The sequence below is a fragment of the Labeo rohita genome, unplaced genomic scaffold, assembly GCF_022985175.1.
Source record: "Labeo rohita strain BAU-BD-2019 unplaced genomic scaffold, IGBB_LRoh.1.0 scaffold_403, whole genome shotgun sequence".
NCBI lineage: Eukaryota > Metazoa > Chordata > Actinopteri > Cypriniformes > Cyprinidae > Labeo > Labeo rohita.
In genome coordinates this window covers 10,613-34,342 of record NW_026129321.1, presented here as the reverse complement: position 1 = coordinate 34,342, position 23,730 = coordinate 10,613, and the positions used below count along the sequence as shown (strand labels likewise).

At 36.8% G+C, this 23,730-nt stretch overlaps 2 protein-coding genes and 1 pseudogene across 2 annotated transcripts; 2 read left to right on the top strand and 1 right to left on the bottom strand.

Annotated features, from left to right (window-relative positions):
• Positions 1-1,018: 1,018 nt before the first annotated feature.
• On the top strand, positions 1,019-3,785 carry LOC127160618 (serine/threonine-protein kinase pim-1). Its single transcript, XM_051103273.1, has 6 exons — positions 1,019-1,403; positions 2,061-2,155; positions 2,266-2,316; positions 2,625-3,003; positions 3,100-3,276; positions 3,407-3,785. Exons 1-6 carry the CDS (start codon positions 1,019-1,021, stop codon positions 3,523-3,525), a joined length of 1,206 nt encoding a protein of 401 aa, XP_050959230.1. The 3' UTR covers positions 3,526-3,785.
• Positions 3,622-6,268, bottom strand: LOC127160617 (transmembrane protein 80-like; annotated as a pseudogene).
• Positions 6,269-6,410: 142 nt separating this feature from the next.
• On the top strand, positions 6,411-13,308 carry LOC127160616 (uncharacterized). The gene is made up of 9 exons (XM_051103271.1): positions 6,411-6,460; positions 8,706-8,809; positions 9,957-10,286; positions 10,365-10,685; positions 11,585-11,908; positions 12,314-12,517; positions 12,676-12,723; positions 12,827-12,881; positions 13,264-13,308. Exons 1-9 carry the CDS (start codon positions 6,411-6,413, stop codon positions 13,265-13,267), a joined length of 1,440 nt encoding a protein of 479 aa, XP_050959228.1. The 3' UTR covers positions 13,268-13,308.
• Positions 13,309-23,730: the final 10,422 nt, after the last annotated feature.

The following is a 23,730-nucleotide window of genomic DNA, read 5'->3' as shown; positions in this document are numbered from 1 at the left end:
ACTGTATAGATTTCTACCATTACAGGGTAGATTAGTACATACACTGCCAACACACATTAATGTTCAAACAACATGTAAAAGTGAACTTAGCATCCATTTAAAAAATGCAAGAATAGCATACAAACAACACGTCATATTAAAGAGCAACAAAATTGATGTTCAGCAGGTGTTTATTATGATAACAATAATACATTGCGCAATAATAAAAACAATAAAATTAAAACAGTGTATATTCTGAGTATTTCTCCAGCAGTAACGTGCATCTGCGGACAGATTATCAGTTAAAAGAATCTATACTATTCTTGCATTTTTTTTCCTAATAAAATGCTGGTCTGTCTATGAAGTATTGTGCAAATTCTCATCAGCTGTCTCATAACTGTCACAACCCCGACAACACAAACGGCTCGCTTACGTTTCACGTTAAAATGGAAGATTAGGAGAGCAAAGACCAATTTGCATGTGGATTTAAATGTACAGTGTCCAAACAGAGTTGACTGTAGGGCACAGCAGTGATTTCACACAGTAAAAACATCACTTCATGTGCTAGAGAACAGATACACACAGTAAAACCATACTGAACATGATTAAAAAAATCTAAACATATTACATGTTAAATAGACGCCCTCTGCTGGAGAAACTGAAGAAACAACGTGGTACAAAATGTTATTTATGAACTCTTATGGTCTTATATATCTATTATATATACAGAATTGTCATTAATGAAATAGCTATTTTATGTATATAAAAATAAAACACTGGGATAAAGCATTTTTATTCATTTATAAAACATATTTAATTTATCACAATATTCGGACAGACTTTGGTCTTGTAATATTTTATTTTATTATATATAAAACAGAAAAGTTATGAGACGCTCCAAGCCATATGACGCCATAGAGCGCGTTCGAATAGAACTCGCGGGGTTTATAAAGAGCCTGACATTCTTACATTCTTTTTTTGTTGTAGTGGTCAGTGAGTTTTCACAGCGATGGGTCAGAGAGTTAACAAAGTGAGTCCGATGACTTTTGGTGAGGTGTACGAACAACATCCTAGTACACCCCCAAAACCCAGCACCAACATGGCGGTTCAACATCCTCATCCTCGCGATGAGACCCCTGTTGGTGCTGGAGGAGGAGGAGGAGGAGGTAGAGGAGAGGAAGGAGGAGGAGGAGGAGGAGGAGGGGAGAAAGAGAAGGATGAGAGGAAGGAGGAGGAGGAGGAGAGGAAGGAGGCAGGGAGAGTTAAGGAGAAAAGAAAGAGCAAGTGGTGGCAGAGGCTTCGCTCTTTCTTCGGAGCTGCCAAAAAACATCCAAAGAGCAGCTCAGGTCAGGGAGAGGTCGAGCAGCAGCAGCAGGACGATGGAGAGAAGAGGAAGGTGGTGCGGGCTGGAAGAAGTAGTGATGGTAAATGACACATCCATCTTATGAGAACATTGTAAATGTAAAAACTATGTAAAACTATCAGTCACTTCATGCACAATATCAAAAACACACATCAGTACACATAAGCATGGTCTGATCTTTATTCTGTTATATTCTATTTATGTTATATGTCTTTATGTACTAATGTATGTTAAAACTATAAATATTGGTAACACTTTACAATATGGTTCCAACATTTATTGTTAGTTAATGTTAATTAACTAACATGAACAAACAATGAACATTTATTATAGTATTTATTAATATTTGTTAATGTTAGTTAATAAAAATACAGTTGATCCATGTTCATGTTAATTCACAGTACATTAACTGATGTTAACAAGCACAGCTTTTGATTTTAATAATGGATTAGTAAATGTTCAAATAAATATTAACCAAGAAAAATAAATGCTGAAGAATTATTGTTCATTCTTAGTTCATGTTAACTAAAGTAGTTAACAAACGAACCTTATTGTAAAATGTTACCAAATATTTAATATAGTCTCTATTAATTAAAATACAGTCATTAAAGCTAGTCATGTATGAAAATGAGTTTAAATGATTTTTAGATTAAATACAGCATCTCACATCACAAGGCACTGATCTCATGTGAAATTTTGTTATTTTATTTTTTAATAGACTACATCTTCAGCCGTTACTCTGTGGGCGATCAGCTGGGGAAAGGTGGATTTGGTGTGGTGTATGAAGGGAGACGTCTGGAGGATGATCTTAAAGTAAGTGAATATTAATAACACATTGCAAGATAGCAAATGTTTTATCCTCAAAATCCTCTAAACGTATCTTAAATACGTTTAAATCAATTAAATGTTTTTTTGTTCATCAGGTGGCTTTGAAATATGTCACAAAGACCAAAGACTTGGAATGTATAGACATTGTAAGTACCTACTGATTATAAGAACCTCCTGATAAACAGTATAATGCAGATTACAGTACAATACAGGGCATTTTGTTTTTCCTTTTTTGTATTGTCTATGTGATATATTATGTTTGTGTTATGTTTGTTATATGATGCTATTGTCCTACTTTAATTGCCCCTTGTGGGAAGCTGTTAAACTTAAATCAATATAAAATGTCTCATATTTATATTTACAAATTAAATTATGTAACTGATCCAAGACTCAGCTAAATACCTATTTGAGAAACCACCCGTATGTAAGCATCATAAAAACTCAATTCCTCCAGCCCAATCATCCAGTCCCCCTTCCTAAAGAGATCGCCCTCACCATCCTGGCGAATAAAGGTCGCAGAGTGCCAGAAATCATCCGGCTGCTGGACTGGACGGACCACCCTGACCACTTCGTCATGATCCTCGAATGTCCCTCTCCCTGTGAAAATGTAGTAGAGTTCATGAGGCGTCACGGTGGAAGCCTCGATGAAGGCACAGCGCGGCAGATCATGTGGCAGGCGACTAACGCGGCGCACATGTGCTGCCTCCGCGGAGTGCTCCACCGTGACGTCAAACTGGAGAACCTACTGATAAACAGGGAGACATCCGAAGTCAAGCTGATCGACTTTGGATGCGGGGACATTCTAAGGATGTCACCGTACAGGTCCTACCATGGTATGTATGATAGAATTTATTTCTTCTAATAGATACAGAACAATCATTCTGCATTAATGCAAACGTACACATCATACAAACTCCGCTCTCCTCCAGGCACAGCAGCGTACTCACCTCCAGAGTACTACAGCAGGGGCGAGTACTGTGGCTGGCCAGCGACGGTCTGGTCACTAGGGATTGTGATGTTTGCCATGTTGTGTGGACATTTCCCTAGTGACTTTGACCTGCACCTGCTGCAGTACAAGCGCTGGTCCAAACCTGGCCTGTCAAAAGGTGCGATCATCATCACAAAAAAATTAAGAATTCAGAATCACATAAAACATCTTACAGCTTAGAATAACATGATCAAATAAAGCAGATGTGTAAGATAATAAAATAATGTCATTCCTGTCTTCCTGCACAGAATGCTGTGACCTCCTCAGTGCTCTCCTGCACGAGAAGCCAATCCGGCGAATTGGCTTGGGGCAAATCAGGTCCCACAACTGGTTTTTGGTAGAGAACTTTAGATCAGCTAAAAACTAATTACAGGCAATATCCTCATGGGAAGAAATTGCAAAGTCAAATGTGTTTTTTGTTGTGTTTCAGGTCGCCTTGTAAGACCAGTCCAGTTGGCGTCTCTCATGCAGCTTTGCGTCTTGCGGGCTGCAGCGGGAGACGCTTCCATCCCTCCTCTCGCCTTTGCGTCTTACAGGGCGAGCAAGCCTTGTGTAGCGTCTTGCGCCTTGGCTTGAGGAAGCAGTATTTGCGTCTGGCGGTACTGCTTCCGGGAGGGATGTGTACATATTGTGTATATATGTACATACTTCTTTTAGTTGCCCCTTTTTGTTTATCCCATCATGACCACTCCATTCCTGAGGTTCCTGTCACAGCATGTCAGAGCTCTCAGTCTTCACCTCCACAATGACAGAGCTCCCATTTCTCTGCCACCATGCAGGCCAACTGCTATGGCTCCTCCACACCTGTCATAGGCATCACAACGGTGTTGTTGCCTCCTCAGTCCACAGCCACCCTGGGCTCCAGTTTACCAGTCATCCACATATAAGCCCAGAGGTTTTTGTCATGGCCACCTGGTCCTAGAAGTGCCAGTTAGTGCCACATCCACATAACAGAAGTTCCTGTTACAGCTGCCAAAGAGGGTCCTGTAATGGGCACCATGGTCTCCAGGCTCCTTACATTGTTAGCTCGGTCCCAGAGCTCCCAGCCTCAGAGATTTCTGCTACAGTACAAAGAAATGCATTCCTAATTTAAACAAATGATTAAAAATGAGTTTCAAAATGTTCAAAAAAATGATGTTAATAAAAAAATATATATTTTCTTCCATTTAAAAAACAGGGAACATACACATTAAAAGTGCACTTTAAAGTGTCTACTTCAAAAAAAGAAAAATTATATTTTTGACAAATTTGGTTTATAAATGACACACAACATGTCTTATACAGGTAAGTGTTCTAAAAAAAGTTGTATACTGGGAATAGTTCACAGTTCAACAGTTGTCAAGTATTATTTATGAAATATTATTATATTATTGAATATTATTTATGAAATATTATTATATTATTGAATATTGAATTGAATTTGTCACAGATTTACTCAAGGGCAAGTTTGGAACAGAACTCAGGTGTCTAAAGAGAAAAGATTGTACACTCTAGTATGAACTCTAACCTGGTGAAGTGCGCCAGTGTCCCAAGCCCCATAAATCCTGTTAGGTTGTGCAAGCAGATCAGGATGGAGCTGACACTGATGTCAGCTCACAGGACGTACGACTGCCAAATGACAAAATAGAGCACCAGTGACACTGTGCCACCTGTTGCAATCAGATTTGAAGCGGTGTAGCTCTCACTTTCCTGTAGGTTCCCCCTGACCCCTGAGGGCAATGGAAATGATTTAAAATTTTATTTACTCATGGTCATGGATTCCTAAACAAAAACAAAATCTTAACAAACGTACCCCAGCGCACCCTCTGGACCTCAAGTTTGGCAATTAGAAACAGTAGACACATCTAGAGCAAGTCGGCAATCAGGACAACTCAACACGTACGCTGTCACAAAGATAGCATAAACATATGCATGCTTGAGCAATAGTACTAGTGATGACTGACTAACCAAACACCTCTAATGACTCCAAAACAACAACAACAACAACAACAACAAAACACTACAAAAACCATTTTTAAGAGTTAAGAGTAAGTACTCACTCTTGTAGATGATCATGGAGAGGGTGGACGGCAAGTGAAACACTGTATGCTGCTGAGAGATTTGGAGCAGCGCTGATGAGAACTGCTGTCAGTTGAGGCTAAAAAAAAGTATTCTTTGGAGTATCTTATGAATACATGAATAGGCCACTATGGTAAATTTAATTATTAAATAATTATTATGGATCTTAATTGATTTAACAAACAGGATGCAAAAAATGCATTTTTAAATTTGAATGTAGGGAAGAAGAAATATTAATTGAAATGAAAAGAAATTCATACTACTGTAATATTTAAAGTATATATATATGTAACTAGTAAAAGTAAATTAGCCGAAACTGGCTTTAAATATTGACTTGACAAAAACTTTGAAGGATACACATATGTGGTAGGGGATCGTGTAAGGTTAAATAAATTCTTTTAACTGATAATCTGCCCGTGGCTGCATGTTACTGCTGTTACTGCTGGAGAAATACTCAGAATATATACTGTTTTAATTTATTTTTAATGCTATTGTTTTTATTATTGCGCAATGTAATATTATCATAATAAACACCTGTTGAAAGTCAATTTTATTGTTCTGTAATATGATGTGTTGTTTGTATGCTATTCTTGCATTTTTTAAATAAAAAGCTGGTCTGTCTCTGAAGTATTGTGCATACACAGTTTGTGCGCTCCTATTTAAATCATGAAATGTGCATAGGAATATCAGGACAACATTTTTCCTTGTTTCGTCATACCAGATTAATGATCGTTAATCAAACTGTGTTTAATATGTTTCGATGAAACATCTATCATGAATTGTTCATTAATAAATCACAACTATCCTTTGCTATGGGCATTGCCATTCATACAGGCTACAGCGGAAGTTATTTTACACAACTATAGAGGGTATGCATATATCATATTGACAACTGCTTCTTTTGCCACTCCGGCTGAGGGGGGCGTGTTCCGGCAGGAAAGTGATGTCAATGCATATCCCCTATTTGATGCTTCCGGGTTCCGAATGCTAACAACATAATCACAATAACGACAGTTGTATTTCAGACACTTATATTTATAGCCATCCACCATATTGCAATGATAAATTTGACGTCATTCACCATAGTAATCACTGATATTTGAAATGCCACAATCCTGCCGTTGGTCTGCAAACCTATAGTATAGTATTAACCGTTTAAAGATGGCGGACGCATCTACATGCTAGAGCGGTCAAATGGGGCACCTATATGAGCTGCTGGTTTACACAGTGCAGAGAGATTGTGGGTACGATCGCTTCTGCACATGCGTCTACTATGCCAGAGCATGTTGACGCATCACACGCCAGCTGTTGTGAACCCATGTAGGACAGTTGGACATTGTGGTGGATCAGAGGCAAAAAATTACATAAATACTGTTTATGCACAGACCAGTTTTGTGTCTCAAGGCCTCAGTGTATCGTCACAAGCCACAGGGTTTAATTTGGTTTTGTTTAATTTGAGTTAAAAATCTTTGTTTACGCTCTGCTGAAGAAAGAAAGTCACCTACATCTTGGGTAAACAGATAAACTTAAAATTTTCATTTTTGGGTGAACTGGGTCTCTTTAAGAGACACTGCATCTACAATTTCTTTCTCAACTGTTTACGTTCACTTAGGAAATAACAGACAGTTTTTGTTTTTGAGGATACTCACCAAGACAGATATTTTGAATATAATTTTGTTCGGTTCATGATCAAGAAGAGGCAAAACTCAATTCTGTGTTCAAGGACTGTGAGACGTGGCTCTGCGCACATTACACAGCACGCAGGTGATGGATTAAGCTTTTCGCATCTTTTTGTGTTTGTTATGTTTAAACTGGCGAAGTGTTTTTGTTCATTCAGCTGCAGGAGGACGCGAAGGAGAGCTTGGTTTGGTGTTTGCATGCTGTTTGATGTTGCTCTTTGATACGAACATGACACGTGAGTTCTCAGTTAAGTTTTTCCGGATGTTTGGATGTTTAAATTGGCAAGGCTAAGAAACACATGCAAATTATAAGCTTTCATGACGAAGCACAGCAGTTCTTCTGTAACATCAGAGGTGAGCAATCAAAATGTATTTATTTTTTTTTAACAATTCCAAACTGAGTGTAAACCATTTTCATTTGAACATTCAGTATATGAATGAATCGTTTAATAGACTGTGACTCAAGTACTTTTTTAAGTACAACTCAAATACAACTTTTTGTTTGTATGCAAATAAAAAAAACTGTAATAGATGTTTACAGAGAAAGTTTATTTCTTTAAATATGCTGAATTGCACATCTGACATTTTGCACAGATCACATTTCACAAAACTGCGTAAAGGTTAAAAAGGTCTTGTGGCCTGTGCTCATATTTTGTTCTTCTGCAGTCAGCAACTCAAATTTGATGGGGTGTTTTTATTCTTCATTCTTTCCATCCTCTAAATCTAACAGCAGCTTTGTAATACAGCTTCCATTATAAGATTTATAAGTTGAAAACATGATGTCTGTAAACTCCACATCACATACAGAAGCTCACTGAAGGAATCTATATGAGCACCTATATATATACATGATTTCCTACATGGTGATTTTGGGTTACTCTGATTTCATTTGAAATTCATCTGTACCTTCTACCTCTTATCCCACCCTTTTTTCCCTGCTGTCCAAGTAATGCCCTCTACTCACACCTTTTCACCACCTTTCACACTTGAACCTCGGTATGAAATGTATTATTTCAAAATGTAATGCCTACTTGGGCCTGAAGAGGGCAGTGTGTGTCTCTCAGAATACTGGAGTGTCCAGACCTGCTCACATTTCTAATCTCTTAAACTCTTTTACCTTTCCAGACCTCACTCACAAATGATCAGCTGCCAACACAATATTCAATGGCTATATATGTTCTTCAGTAAATTAGCAATACATATTAGGAGGAAGGAAACTTTGTTACATTTTGATTGCATGATTTATTTATTTTTAATCAAGTTAGATTGTTTTAACATACTAATAGTATCAATAGAGGAAGATTCAGCAGGCCTGGCAGTCAGCTCTGGATTCTTCAAAGTCTTCAAGAGAGGTATCTGAAATCCCTCTTTACTGATTCTTTATTTCTGGACACACCAGTAACTTCAGTCCTGCTCAAAAATTAATAATAGAAACTCCAGTCTTCTGGTTTCTTGAGCTTTAACTGCTAGCCACAGCACCATAATTATATATGTGATTTGAAATGTGTGGAAAATTGTACGTCTCTCACATTATACATAGATCGCATTTTCTATTTTGGCACTTCAAAAACAACCATCTGAATGTAAAAGGTCATGTGGCCTGTGCTCATATTCAGTTGTTTGAGCTACTTGAAATGTATGTGATGAGGTGTTTTTAGTCTTCATATTCCATCATCTAAATAGTCTAAATAGCTTTCTAAAAGAAGGCCTGAACAAAGTAGTAGACCATAATTTCCTACTTCCGCATTAAATTCAGAGTAACTGAAAACAACTCTGTGAAAGTGAAGTGATGTGGCCTGTGCTCATATAGAGTTCAACTGTTCTGCAGTGAGCATCTGGATATGATGAAGAGTTTTCAGCTTTACCATTTACAACTCCTGTATCTTCTAATAGCAGCTTTATTAGAATGCGAAGGTAAGTGTTGTTTATACAAATCAAATTAATTTAACCACCACACAAACTAATGTACTATAGATGTGTAAATGTGGCATGTCAAATGTACAAATGTCAAATGTTGCAATTTAGAAGTCGCTGGGCAATTTTAATAATCATTGGTGTGCAAAGCTGCATTACTCAACATATTTATTATTACACTGGCAACATCACGTTTCTTTGGTTCACAGGGAGTCCAGACAGTATATTTGTAGAAAATGTACAAGAGCTGGACAAAATAATGTGAACACCTGGGAAATAGGCAGTATTTATTTAACAAGGTGTTTAACACCTCTTTGCCTTTAATACAGCCTCTAACCGTTTTAGAATTTAGATTTATACAACTTGAAATAGTCTCCAGTCAAACGTCGTCTATCAAAACATCTGTCTGTAGATTCAGAGAATTGGCTTTTCACTTCTCTCCAAAACTATATATAGTGGTTTGAGCATTTTCTACTCAGGTGATGTTATTTATGATTATGATGCCATCTTTTCCTCATTTTAGCATCAGTGTCTGTGATTAAAGTTTTTGCAGTTTCCTTTCATAGATTTATGAAGTTCTCTGTGGTCATATTTTGTGGAAACATGTTTTCAATGTGAAACTGAGGTTTGCTGTTCCTTCGCTGCAGTGGTTCTGTGTTGTTTAGACACTTTTTAACAGATGTCTTGCTAAGCTTTGTGTACACAGTCATAAAGGCAGTTTAAAGCAGTGTAAAGGCTTTTGTTCTTAAACACCAAACAGTTGGGCTGGTAATTGTAACAAATGCTCCTGCTAAACAGGCTCCTATAAATTGCCCTTTTTGGAAGTTGAAAAAGTTACCCATTTCACCCACGGCTTTACTAAACACTGCTGAACAACTTACTACACTGACATATAAATGAACAACTTACTACACTGATATATAAACTATATAGACACTGTATCCTCTGTTGCCTTTCACTAAAATTTGTTGTTTTCATTTCCTAAAATGAACTGATGCATGTAGAGGTAGAACCAGTTAAAAAGTACAGTTACCAGTTACTCATAATTAAAAAATAAATGCTGTTTGTTACTATAAGCGATGTGGCGGTTTCCACGTCTCGGTTCTCTCAGTGCTTTATGTCTCATTTTGTTATTCTTTCCTTTCAGTGGTGACACAGAGACGCTGCAAACAGGTTCATCACTTGAACATAAACTGTGTTCAGGGTGACAACATGTCTATTTCTTGCCTAACCACAACCCACCCGCTGCAGTCTCTAACAGTGAAACTGCACAGGACCAACCAAGATAAAAACATCCTGATGTATCCAGACATCTCTCCAGAACCAGAGCACCAGAGATGGTCTGTGAGGAAAGATGCTGGAAATGTTACACTTGATCTGAAAGACATCAGATTATCCGATCATGGCCTTTATGACTGTCAGGTCTACAAGAATCAGGACTGCCTTAATGTCATTCGATTTAACCTAAAAGTCAAAGGTGAGACTGACAGTTTCTGAAATAAATAAATAATCCCCAGGAAGCTTGTTTCTAATGTATATGTTCCTCTGATTTCAGAATGTAAAACTTTGGACTCTGTTCATCCAACACCAGGCTCTTCAGTGTTGCTGCCATGCTCTGAACATCCTCTACAAAACAGAACTGAACAAGTCAATTGGACAGTTGTTATTGGTCACCAGTCAACAGATATAACTCAGTATCGCCCACCAAACAAGCCCTCAAGCAGCACAGAGAATCTCCTGAAGCCTCTGTATGAAAGAGTGAGACAACTAAAAAACGGATCTCTGCTTATAACAGATGTAGTTCACACTGATGAATTGTGGTATCAGTGCAGAGTGAATGAAAAAACCTGCTATGAAGTGAAGCTGCTCCTGAAAGGTGTGTTTGAATGCAATATTTCTAACCCTATAAAGTCTCAATCCAAATAAACATTGATTAATTTTAAAAAATAAGTTAAGCTATGCTATAAAAATGTGACCTATGGTGATGAGTTGGTCAATATTATTTTTAGGCTATGGTATAACAGAAAATGAAGTCATGTGGTGATTATGACCTGTGGTTAGAGCAGTGAGTATATTATAAAGCGGGACTGAACGCCAACGCGTGAACAAAAAAAGTGAGAACCGCTGGGTTATAATATATGTTTGGTTATAATGTGTGACTGTTTAAACAAGCTTGTACAAAGTTAATGTTTTTACCAGCTGGAAAATATGAGTTAACATTTGTATTACTTTCTAAGTATATTTTAGGTATATTTAGTACTGTTATGTCCCTATAATATACCGTATTATGTCAAAGCAAACCCAGATTTGTTGTAACTTTGCAATGACAGTGCAAAGGTGACCAAGAACCTGACAGTAACTCTGGTTGAGCTCCAGAGATCATGAGTGGAGATCATTTCAACACTAACTAATCTAAGTTCTGTAGTCAACAGGAGCTTCTCCTCAGTGTATGACACATGAAAGCCTGCTTGAAATTTGCAGAAAAAAAAAATACTAAAGGACTCTTAAGAAACAACTTTCTCTTGCCTGAAAATGCTAATGTGGATGGAGACCTAAACAGACTTGGAGAAATGTAATGTCATTCAAACTTGTCAGATGTTTGGACAACTGATGAGCAAATGATGTTATGCTAAATATCTCCAAATTTGTTGCAATTAAAATATAAACAAATTTAAAATAACCTATAAAGGTCAAAGGGTGAGACTGCTAGTTCTTGAAATGAACAAATAATCCCCAGGAAGCTTGTTTCTAAAATATATGTTTTTCTGATTTCAGAGTGTAAAACTTTAGACTCTGTCCATCCAACACCAGGCTCTTCAGTGTTGCTGCCATGCTCTGAACATCCTCTACAACACAGAACTGAACAAGTCAATTGGACAGTTGTTATTGGTCACCAGTCAACAGATATAACTCAGTATCGCCCACCAAACAAGCCCTCAAGCAGCACAGAGAATCTCCTGAAGCCTCTGTATGAAAGAGTGAGACAACTAAAAAACGGATCTCTGCTTATAACAGATGTAGTTCACACTGATGAATTGTGGTATCAGTGCAGAGTGAATGAAAAAACCTGCTATGAAGTGAAGCTGCTGCTGCTGAAAGGTGTGTTTGAATGCAATATTTCTACCCTTTTAACATCTCAATGCATTTTGAAAGATTAAGTTATTAATCTATGCTATTAAAATGTGAACTCTGGTGATGGGTCAAAATTATTATTGATTTTTGATTATTTTGGTTTTGATTCAAATGAAGTCATGCTGTGGTGATTATGACCTGTGGTTAGAGCAGTGAGTATTTTATAAAGAAGCAATGAATGCCAACACATGACCAAAAAAGTCTGAGAACCACTGGGTTATAATATCTGTTTGGTTATAGTATGAATGTGTGACTGTTTAAACAAGCTTGTATAAAGGTAATATTTTTACACCAGCTGGAAAATATGGGTTGACATATGTATTATGGTCGAAGTATATTTTAGGAACATTTACTAGCTTATCTTTTCTCTAGTGATCACAGATGCTCCAACCCCAGCTGACAGTACGGTTTTTCAGACTGAAGACTACAGTACTGATGAGAGTGAAACAGTGACAACTGAAACAGTGACAGTTAATCTGACAGTGGTGGTGATGATCACAATAGTGTCTCTGTGTGTCCTCATATCACTGACCGTTCTTTATTTCAAACAACCAAGACCAGAATTTGACAACCAAAGTAAGTCCACAGCTTCTCAGTGTGTGGCAATAAAATATGAAATACAGTTCATATCATGCCATCATAAAATGAAGAAACTGCAATAATGTAATTTTTTGCCATTTTATGATGGTTGAAGTTGATCGTATGGTAAAGTACTTATTTTTGTATTCTTGTAGTTGAATCAAACTGCCAGACTATCGTATATTATTCTAAAGTTTCAGGAGGTAAGTGATATTCATGGTAAGTCCTTATAAAATATATGCAATATACATGATATTACATATACGTGATAATATAAGTGTATTTAATAAAAGTTGTTTTCTTCAGGGTTGGATGTCCCGTTGTATTCTTTAGTTCAACGTAACACAAACCATGACCACCTGTAAGTTACTGCAATGCAGTAGTTTAATCATTAATTTTATATCTGTGCTGAACTGCATACAAATATGTTAACAATTAATCTGGGATAAAGTCAGATCATATTGGTTTGGACTAATTTACATGAGTTACTAAAACATAGGTCATAAAAACACACTCACAACAAATGTGAAACATGGCAAATGTAATACTGCACTTACTCTCTAGTCTGCATTTAATGAATGGCATAATTTCATAAATTACACAACACTATACTTATAGCTTCTACTGCAATTTATGTACAATTTATTGTTTCACTTTATAGAATGGGCCTCATATATGAGTACTTTATGTATGCATCTGCAAATGCTGACCAAATTAATTTTTTGAATTTTATCTCCCAACAGCTAGTGTGAAGAAACTGAAGCTTCTGCATGTAATCCAGACCACATCTATGAATGATGTGAAATAAATGACTCTTTTAATGTTTTTTTTTTTTTCTTAATGAGTGTAATGTCTTTAGCAAGACTTAGTATTACTATGAAAATGCTTTTCCAAATAAAATGCTTATCAAATAAAACAATTTACATGTAAATACAATTTTAGAGCCATGGAGAGCTAGAAGATCTGGCTGTATAGGTATTGCTATAAACAGAATATACTACAGTCTCAAAAATATGACGCAATACTGTGTAAATATGAAGGAATTTTCCACATTTATTTTTCACGGCCATTTTAAATTATGCATTGCATTGTGCTTTAGGGTTGATGGAAATGTAAAACAATAAATGTAAAATATACCTGCACTGATCAGCTGTGCATACAATGAACATGTGAAGAGTTCAGATGCAAAACCAGCTAAAAGCCATCTCGGTCAAAAATGTGATAATGATACTGAGTGAATGCTCCTGACACATAGTATACATCCATCAAATACTTTTACTTCAAACTCACTAAATTCCAGCCTCAGCACAATCAGAAGTACCAGTACTTACATAGAAGCCTATACAAAGTAGCCAGAAAAAATGCTAATTTTAAAGAAATACGTCAGATGGATTTAGAGGCTTTTGCATCTGAACTCTTCATATCGCATTATGGTAAATGGAAGCTATTTTGCCACATTTTATGAGTTTCTATGTAAATAAAAGCCTAAATTAAATCTGTTCCTCCAGAAAGTGTTCATGTATGTTCAGAAGATTTGGATTAAATTACTTGATTCATATAAATGTGTTTTTTATGATTTATTTATGAACTTTTGAGAAAGGAACAGGAACAGAAGGCGGTGCTGCAACCCAGAGTCACAGTGCTAATGATTTTTTTTTTATTTTTATTTATTTATTTATTTTTTTTTAAACAGAGAGCAATTATAATTTGCTGTTTTGATGTGCTTGGTGCAGTGTACTGGATATGATCTACAGTATATGTGCATGCATGAAGTTTATATTTTTATAGTGTAATGCTCACTGAGTCCTGCAGAGGGCAGTGTGTGTGTCTTCTTAAAATACTGCTCACATCTCAAATCTCTTTACCTTTCCATACCTTGCTCAAAAATGATCTTTCCTCTGACCTTTGAGAAGCAGCACACACTGCTCATCTCTGCTCATGCTGTGAAAAATCACTGTCACGCCCTGTTCATCACATCACATGCACATCCTGGAAATCACAGAATCTCTTTCTAAAGTAGTAAATCTCATCCTTTTTGACCCAAAGGACTTTTTTTTATTAAAGCACTTTTAAAAATTGTATGTTCTTCAGTAAATGCAATATTTATTGAAGGAAATGGAAACTTTCAGTTTATATATTGACTGACCATCTGTGCAGGGTGTTTTCCTGTCTGTGACCCAAAGACCTAAAATAGGCTCCAGAATCATTGTAACCTAAAGATAAGCTATAAAGGAGAATGCATGGAATTATATGTTATACCAATGGACACCACTGTCAAACTAAGACCAGCCTGGCCAGCCAAGGAAGAGGCCAAAACCCCTCTAAAACCAGCCTGCAGACCAGCTAAGACCAGTCTGGATGACCAGCTAAAACCAGCCAACCATCTGAGGCTGGATTTAGCAGTTTTTTCAGCAGAGTGCTCAGCTTTGATGATGACGATCATAGAGATGATGGATACAACTTCTTACAACAACACAATCACAATAAAGACATTCATATTTCAGACATTTATATTTATATAAATTAGCAACTGTTTCTATGGGCCGCTATACGTAAGCCATCCACCATATTGTAATGGTCAACTTGACTTAATTCACCTTAGTAATCACTGAATATTCAAAATGCCACAATCCTGAACAGCCATTGGTCTGCAAACCTATAGTATTGTATTGACCGTTCCAAGATGGTTGACGCATCTAAGTGCTTAGATTGGTCAAATGGGGCATCTATACATATATATGGTTTACACAGTGCAGAGAGATTGTGGGTTCAATCGCTTCCACTAATGCATCTACTATGCCAGAACACATTGACGCGTCACACGCCGGCTGTTGTGAACACGTTTAGGACAGTTGGACAGTTGACTCTGTGCACATTACACAGCACGCGGGTAATGGATTAAGCTTTTCACATCTTTTTGTGTTTGTTATGTTTAAACTGGCGAGGTGTATTTGTTCATTCAGCTGCAGGAGGACGCGAAGAAGAGCTTGGTTCGGTGTTTGTGTGCTGTTTGATGCGGCTCTTTGATGCGAACATGACGCAAGTTTTCAGTTGAATATTTCCGCTTCTTGGTTAAATGCTTCAAACTCTGTTGAATGTTTAAATTGACAAGGCTAAGAAACACGTGCAAATGGTAAGCTTTCCTGAGCGTCTTTAGGCTGGCCTCGGGCAGTCAGCTGAATTCGCAGGGTTCCCCCCTTCAACCGTGGGCCCCTATGATCGTCACCACCTTTTCACCGCACTAGTGATGGCCCTGCTTCCGCATGACATGCACAATAACTAAAAAAAAACAAGTGAAGTGATGTGGCCTGTGCTCATATAGAGTTCAGCTGTACTGCAGTGAGTGTCTGTTTAAGATGAAGTGTTTTCAGCTTTCACATTTCCAACTCCTGTATCTTCTAATCGCAGCTTTATTAGTATGTGAATATGAGTGTCTTGAAGGTAAGTGTCTTTTATATGAATTCAAATTAATTTAACCTACATACAAATAAGAGATATGTATATTATCCATGTACTGTAAATGTGGCATGTGCGTGACATGAATATTATCAATGTAAAGTCAAGTGAGTTTTATTTATATAGCACTTTGCAGTGGACATTGTTTCAAAGCAGATTTAATAATGACTTAAATGTTGACTTAAATAGGTCACACAGTGGATATGCAGTTTGGAAACTGACAATTAATTTCAACGAATTAATTTTTCTTTTGTATGAAAATTAGCGCTGTCAACTGGTTTAAAGATAGAGTAATCATATATTTTTCTGTAATTATTTGTGATTAATAGCACCTAACATTACAATTTTTATTAGATTTATATATTGTAATATATATATATATATATATATTTCTGTCAGGACCACTGTCGTCAAACCAGTTTGGTTTGGTGGCATGGTTCTGTTCTGGGCAAAAAACTCCCTGCCCATCCATGCAGCATGTCATGAATGAGCAGGGAGAGCAGCAATAATAACCCCCAGGGTAAACAGAACAAAACAAGCAGATATCAATATTGTACTTAATGATATTTAAGTGTAAGACATTATTCAGATAAAAGGAGTCTGATTCAATGAGGAATATCAGAAGCCAAGTCCTGACTGTGGCAAAAGGAGGATGGAGGAGGGTGTTTTGCTCCTGAGCCGCCAAATAATACTAAATAGAGCTTATACAGGAATGCCGTGATAGGTGTTGTATTCCTATAGGTAGATGTGTATATATAATATAAAAAATAGTATATATAAATAATACATAAAAACGAAAAAGTATATACTGTATATAACATAAAAAGGGGGGTCTTTTGGGAAACAAGTATCTTCTGAAGGGCACTCCTAAATGGGGGAAAAAAAAAAGATATTTAGGCAACATAAGAAAAATGTACACATTTTCATTTTGTTCAAAAGTTTACACTTAATACAATACAGCTCTTAATAAAACGTTTTTCCTTCTGAAGCATCAGTGAGTGTTTGACCCTTCTGTGATAGTTGCACATGAGTCCCTCAGTTGTCCTCACTGTCAAGAAAAAAAGATCACAACAGTCTTTGTTGGAAAAGGTTCAATTACACAAAAGATGCATTTGTGGGACCTGAAGGACTTTTCTGAAGAACATTGGGCAGATCCCTCTTATTTTGGTAAAATAATTAACATTTTGAAGATTCTGCAAAGTGTATGTAAACTTTTGACCTCAACTGTGAGGTCTATATAAATAGAGAGATTTGACAAAATAATGTAGAATTATTCACAACGTTTCGGTTCAATGACCTTCACCAGGCATATTCAACAATTCCAACATAATCCAATTCAGAAAATTTCATAAAATGTATTATTAATGCTAATGGAGGTAGAACCAGGTGAAAACTAAATGCTGTTAATTACTGTAAACAATGTGGCGGTTTCTATGTCTCGGTTCTCTCAGTGCTTTATGTCTCATTTTGTTATTTACTTCCTTTCAGTGGTGACAGAGATATGCTGCAAACAGGTTTATCACTTGAACATAAACTGTATTCAGGGTGACAGTATGTCTATTTCTTGCATAACCACAACCCACCCGCTGCAGCCTCTGACAGTAAAACTACGCAGGACCAACCAAGATAAAGACATCCTCATGTATCCAGACATTTCTCCAGGATCAGAGCACCAGAGATGGTCTATAAAGAAAGATGCTGGAAATGTTACATTTGATCTGAAAGGCATCAGATTATCCGATAGTGGCCTTTATGACTGTCAGGTCTACAAGGATCAGGACTGCCTTCATGCAACTCAATTTAACCTGACTATTATAAGTGAGAATTCAAATATTTCAAGCTAATAATCACCACTGGAGAGCCAGATACATCCATAATATGACTTCTACTGTGTTTCTCTGATTTCAGAGTGTAAAACTTTAGACTGTCCATCCAACACCAGGCTCAGTGTTACTGCCATGCTCTGAACATCCACTACAAAACAGAACTGAAGAAGTCACTTGGAAAGTCATTATTGATCACCAACTAACAGACATATCTCAGTATCGTCCACCAAACAAGCCCTCAAGCAGCACCAAGAAACTCCTGAAGCCTCTGTATATGAGAGCGAGACAACTAGCGAACGGATCTCTGCTTATAAGGGATGCAGAACAGACTGATGAATTGTGGTATCGGTGCAAAGTGAATGAAAAAACCTGCTATGAAGTGAAGCTGCTGATGAAAGGCATGTTTTCTATCCAATATTTTTAACATTGAAGTCTCAATGCAGAATCTCTGACAGACATTGATTAGATTGAAAGATTAAGTTTAACTGTTACTAAAATGTGAGTTGTGGTGATGGGTTATTCAAAATATTTTTGGAGTATTATGCTAATGAATATGATAAAATGTGTTTAGGTAAGGTTTAGATTAAACCATGTTGTGGTGAATATAGTCTGTGGTTAAAGGGGAAATCCACTTCCAGAACAACAATATACAGATAATGTATTCACCCCCTTGTCATCCAAGATGTTCATGTCTTTCTTTCTTCAGTCGGTGCCCCAAGTTTGAACTTCCAAAATGCAGTTTAAATGCGGCTTCAAACGATCCCAAATGCGGTTGTAGATGATCCCAGCCGAGAAAGAAGGGTCTTATCTAGTGAAATGATTGATTATTTTAATAAAAATAATACAATTTATATACTTTTTAATCCCAAACGCTTGTCTTGTCTTACTCTGCCTGGACTGTTTTTGTTCTGGTTCATGATAGTTAGTGTATGTCGAAAAACTCCCATCTCATGTTCTCCCTCAACTTCAAAATCGTCCTATATCGCTGTTTTACCTTTTTTGTTAAGGGTGTTTGATCTTCTTGCATGTTCACTTTGCAAAGACTGGGCCTGTTATTTCTTTAGAGATGTAGGATGATTTTGAAATTATTTTTTAATTTGAGGGAGAAAATACGATTTGGTTTATACAGAGTTTTTCGACATACCCTAACTGTCTTGAGCCAGAATACACAGAATTCAGGCAGAGCAAGACAAGACAAGCATTCAAGATTAAAAAGTATTTAAATAGTATTTTTTTTTTTAATGAAAATAACCAATCGTTACACTAGATAAGACCCTTCTTGGTTGGGATCATTTACAACCACATTTGTGATCGTTTGAAGCCGCATTTAAAGTGCATTTAGAAAGTTCAAACTCGGGGCACCATATCAGTCTATTATATGGAGAAAAATCCTGAAATGTTTTTCTCAAAAAACATAATTTCTTTATGACTGAAGAAAGAAATACATGAACATCTTGGATGAAAAGGGGTAAGTACATTATGTGCAAATTTTTATTTTAGAAGTGGTCTTCTCCTTTAAGTTGTCTGTTGAGCTGGGTAGTAACTGAGGATAGTTTTGGAGAGAAGAGTGAGAAGCTGATTCACTGCTATAACATCTCTAAAGCAACTGGCAGATGTTCTGCTGGAGTATATGAATATTTGAATATTATATTTCAAAAATATTCAATCAACAATGACCAGTGTACACCTCTACAGTAGGTGATCAACTGGTATGTACAGGATAGAATAGAATTACTCACAACATTTTGGTCCAATGACCTTCATCAGGCATATTCAACAATTCCAACACAATCCACTTCATAAATTTTATAAAAAGTATTATTAATGTGAGTGGAGATAGAACCAGGTAAAAATTAAACCCTGTTTATTACTGTAACATCATTTATTACTGTAAATGATGTGGCGTTTCCATGTCTCGATTTTTTTTCAGTGCTTCATGTTTCAATTTGCTCTTCATTTCCTTTCAGTGGCGACACCGGGACACTGCAAACAGGTTCAACACTTGAATATAAACTGTGCTCAGGCTGACAACATGTTTATTTCTTGCCTAACCACAACCCACCCACTGCAGTCTCTAACAGTGAAACTATGCAGGACCAACCAAGATAAAGACATCTTCATGTATCCAGACATTTCTCCAGCATCAGAGCACCAGAGATGGTCTGTGAGGAAAGATGCTGGAAATGTGACACTTGATCTGAAAGGCATCAGATTATCTGATGACGGACTTTATGACTGTCAGGTCTACAAGGATTGGGACTGCCTTAATGTCATTCGTTTAAACCTGAAGGTCAAAGGTGAGAATGCCAGTTTCTGAAATGAACAAAAAAATCAGGACTGCCTTCATGCAACTCAATTTAACCTGACAACTATAAGTGAGAATGCAAGTCACCATTGGAGAGTCATATCCATCAATAATATGACTTCTATTGTGTTTCTCTGATTTCAGAGTGTAAAACTTTAGACTCTGTCCATCCAACACCAGGCTCTTCAGTGTTACTGCCATGCTCTGAACATCCTCCACAAAACAGAACTGAACAAGTCACTTGGAAAGTCATTATTGGTCGCCAACCAACAGATATATCTCAGTATCGTCCACCAAACAAGCCCTTAAGCAGTACAGAAAAACCAAAGCCTCTGTATGAGAGAGTGAGACAACTAGCAAACGGATCTTTGCTTGTAAGAGATGCAGTACACACTGATGAATCATGGTATCAGTGCAGAGTGAATGAAAAAACCTGCTATGAAGTGAAGCTGCTGCTGAAAGGTGTTTTCAGTCCAACATTTTTAACCCTGAAGAAATTAATTACTAAATATTTTAATAATTAAGTATCATATTTGCATGTCCATTGGTTATCTGACATTATTTTGGTCCTATGGCAGGGGTGGCGAACATCGGTCCTGGAGAGCCGCAGCCCTGCATAGTTTTGCTTCAACCCTAATCAAACTCACCTGAACAAGCTAATCAGGGTCTGAAGGGTTACTAGAAAGCAACAGACAGGTGAGTTTTAATTAGGGTTGGAGCTGAACTTTGCTGGGCTGCAGCTTTCCAGGACAGGAGTTTGCTACCCCTGTACTATGGCATGCAGGGAATTTTTTTTTATTTTTTTTTTTAATGATTTATTTGAATCTAATAATTTTTTGTCACAGGCATGAAGATACATCTTTCATTTCATCAAGCTGAATGCTAACTAAAAACTGACACAGTCATCACGTTTCCAATGTTCCATTTCATGTTTCATTTTGACATGACACAAAGCAGTGATATCTAAGGAGATGAGTTGTTTACATACTTTATAATTAGTCAATAGAAGGTATGCACATGACGTCACCATCAACTGGAGTGAGTGCGTCTCCGCCTACTGGGAGGCAGCAGTGGTTTCAGCATGAATGCTGCGACAGAACACACAAAACACACCGAAAACCAGAAAATGCTTTGCGATTGACTGTACAAAGAGATTTGACAAGAACCCTGAGCTTGTATATTTTTACTGCCTTCCAAAAGCTACTGAAAAGAAAACCAAATGGATCGCTGCAATTCAAAGAAACAAATGGACTCCAGGCGGAGAATCACAGATTTGCAGTTATCATTTTATATTAATACGTGGGGTCCTATTATGCTCTTTTTCAAAGTCTTGATTTTGTTTTAGGGGTGTACTAGAACATGCTTTCATCCTTGGTGGTTCAAAAAACGCATTATTTTTCACATAATTTACATTATTACTATACCTTTCTCCCCAGCCTGCCACAAATAGCTCGATTAGTTCCGGGTTTAATGAAGGCCAGCCTTCTGAAAAAAGGAAATGTGTTATGATTGGTTAACTATCCCATTGCGTTGCGATTGGCGAACAGCTTAGACGGTGTTTCAGTACTGCCATGCCCCTTGTTAAAACAGTTAGTGCAAGCTACATTAATAGTGAATCTTACGTTTTAAATATGGATATTTTTCTTACAAAAACGCATCGATTCGCTACAGAAGACCTCCGGGAGCTGTGTGAGGCACTTTTTATTTTAGATGGATGCACTTTATTAGACTTTATTAGACTCCGATTGCATTCGTCTGAAAAAGGAAGTCATATACACCTAGGATGCAAGGAGGGTGAGTAAATAATACGCTACAGTAGTGTTGGGTCCTGTCCTCTGCCTGCGGAGATTGCTGATACATTATATTATCGTGCTAATTTATTTAATTATTTACATAGTTTCACTGCCAGCATAAGGCTAAAAGCAGCCTAACATTATCAAATAACATCATCACTGATTAGTCTAGCCTATTCTAGTGCAAGTTTATAAGTGAAGCTATCTACACTGTATGATGAATAAATCTCTTACCACACACTACACACATCTGCGGGACGTTGCGGCTCCGACGTGGCCACTCTAGTCAATGCTTATGTTTATACCTGCTGCGGCTTCTTGAAGCGGCTCTCCACGCTGCATCGCTAAAGTTTGGCAAATCCCCCACCTTGTCCCTACCCACCCCCCAACAATTCGAATTTCCGTAGGCGGGATTTAATTTAATGATATTCTAATGGACCGCGTTGTGACATCATTGCATGCAAAAAACAAACGCTGTAGTCCAAAGGAGCTGTTCGTTGTAGTTCTTGAAATAAGATTTTTTAAGAACGAAATATCTCCCTTCGGAGTGGACTTTGAGATTCGTAACATTGTAGATCTTTTTTATGCCCAAACATACACACCACACACTGACTAAAATTCAAAAAGTAAAAAAGCATAATAGCACCCCTTTAATATTATTATTATTTTTTTTATTATTATTATTATTTAACATTTTTTATTGCAATACTCAATTTCATTTATTCCTTTTATTATATGTATTCTGTAACATTCTTGGGCTATGCCTGCCAGAAATTAAAATAACATAATAACAAATATTAGTTTCCAACATCAAATGGCATAATGGACTGTTTTTTTTTTCATATAAATATATATATGTGCATACATGAAGTGTATAATTTCATAGTGTAATGCTCACTCTGTGTCTCTTAAAAATACTGGTGTCATCACATCACATGCACATCCTGGATATCACAATCTCCTTCTAAATCAGTAAGATCACCTTTTTGACTCAAACGAGTGTCAAGATACATTATTTAACCACAATCTTTTTTTTTTTTTTTTTATTACTGCACTTTCAAAGATGAACATCAAGTTCATTGCTGACTTACTTGTAGCAAATATCATTATGAATAGCAGAGCCTTAAATCAACAGCGCTGTAATTTCACTTTAATGTCAGTGAAAATGTTATTAGTCAATTACTGAATGCTTTATGTTCAAAAATGTCCAATTTTATCTTCATAGGAGCCTGATAAAAATGCTAGTTTACTATTTAGTTGTTCTGTAGCTTTGTAATACAGCTTCTGTTACAAGATTTACAAGAAGTTGAAAATATGATTGCTGAAAACTCACTGAAGGCCTCTATATCAGCACAAAATGAGGTCATATTTCATACTTTCGCATGACATGCACAGTAACTAAAAACAATTGAAGTGATGTGGCCTGTGTTCATATAGAGTTCAGCTGTACTGCACTGAGCATCTGTATATGATGAAGTGTTTTCAGTCTTCATATTTCCAACTCTTTTATCTACTAATAGCAGCTTCATTAGAATGCGAAGGTAAGTGTCTTTTATATGAATTCAAATTCATTTAACCTACATACAAACAAGAGATGTGCATATTATGTGTACTGTAGATGTGTAAATGCGGCACGGGTGTGACATGAATATGATTAATGTCAAGTCAAGTGAGTTTTATTTATATAGCACTTTGCAGTGCATTGTTTCAAAGCAGATTTAGAAAAAAATGCATTAATAATGACTTAAATGTTATTCATAGGTCACACAGTGGATATTCAGTTTGGAAACTGCTGTTAACCAATTTATTTTTCTTTTGTATGAAAATTAG

Bases quoted from the DNA above. Each gene is read 5' to 3' on its own strand.
- LOC127160618 (XM_051103273.1), top strand. From the start codon at position 1,019: ATGACTTTTGGTGAGGTGTACGAACAACATCCTAGTACACCCCCAAAA. The intron at 2,317-2,624 runs GTAAGTACCTAC...CAATTCCTCCAG, and splicing joins ACTTGGAATGTATAGACATT to CCCAATCATCCAGTCCCCCT. The intron at 3,277-3,406 runs GTGCGATCATCA...CTTCCTGCACAG, and splicing joins CAAACCTGGCCTGTCAAAAG to AATGCTGTGACCTCCTCAGT.
- LOC127160616 (XM_051103271.1), top strand. From the start codon at position 6,411: ATGGGGCACCTATATGAGCTGCTGGTTTACACAGTGCAGAGAGATTGT. The intron at 12,518-12,675 runs GTAAGTCCACAG...GTATTCTTGTAG, and splicing joins ACCAGAATTTGACAACCAAA to TTGAATCAAACTGCCAGACT. The intron at 12,724-12,826 runs GTAAGTGATATT...TGTTTTCTTCAG, and splicing joins TTATTCTAAAGTTTCAGGAG to GGTTGGATGTCCCGTTGTAT.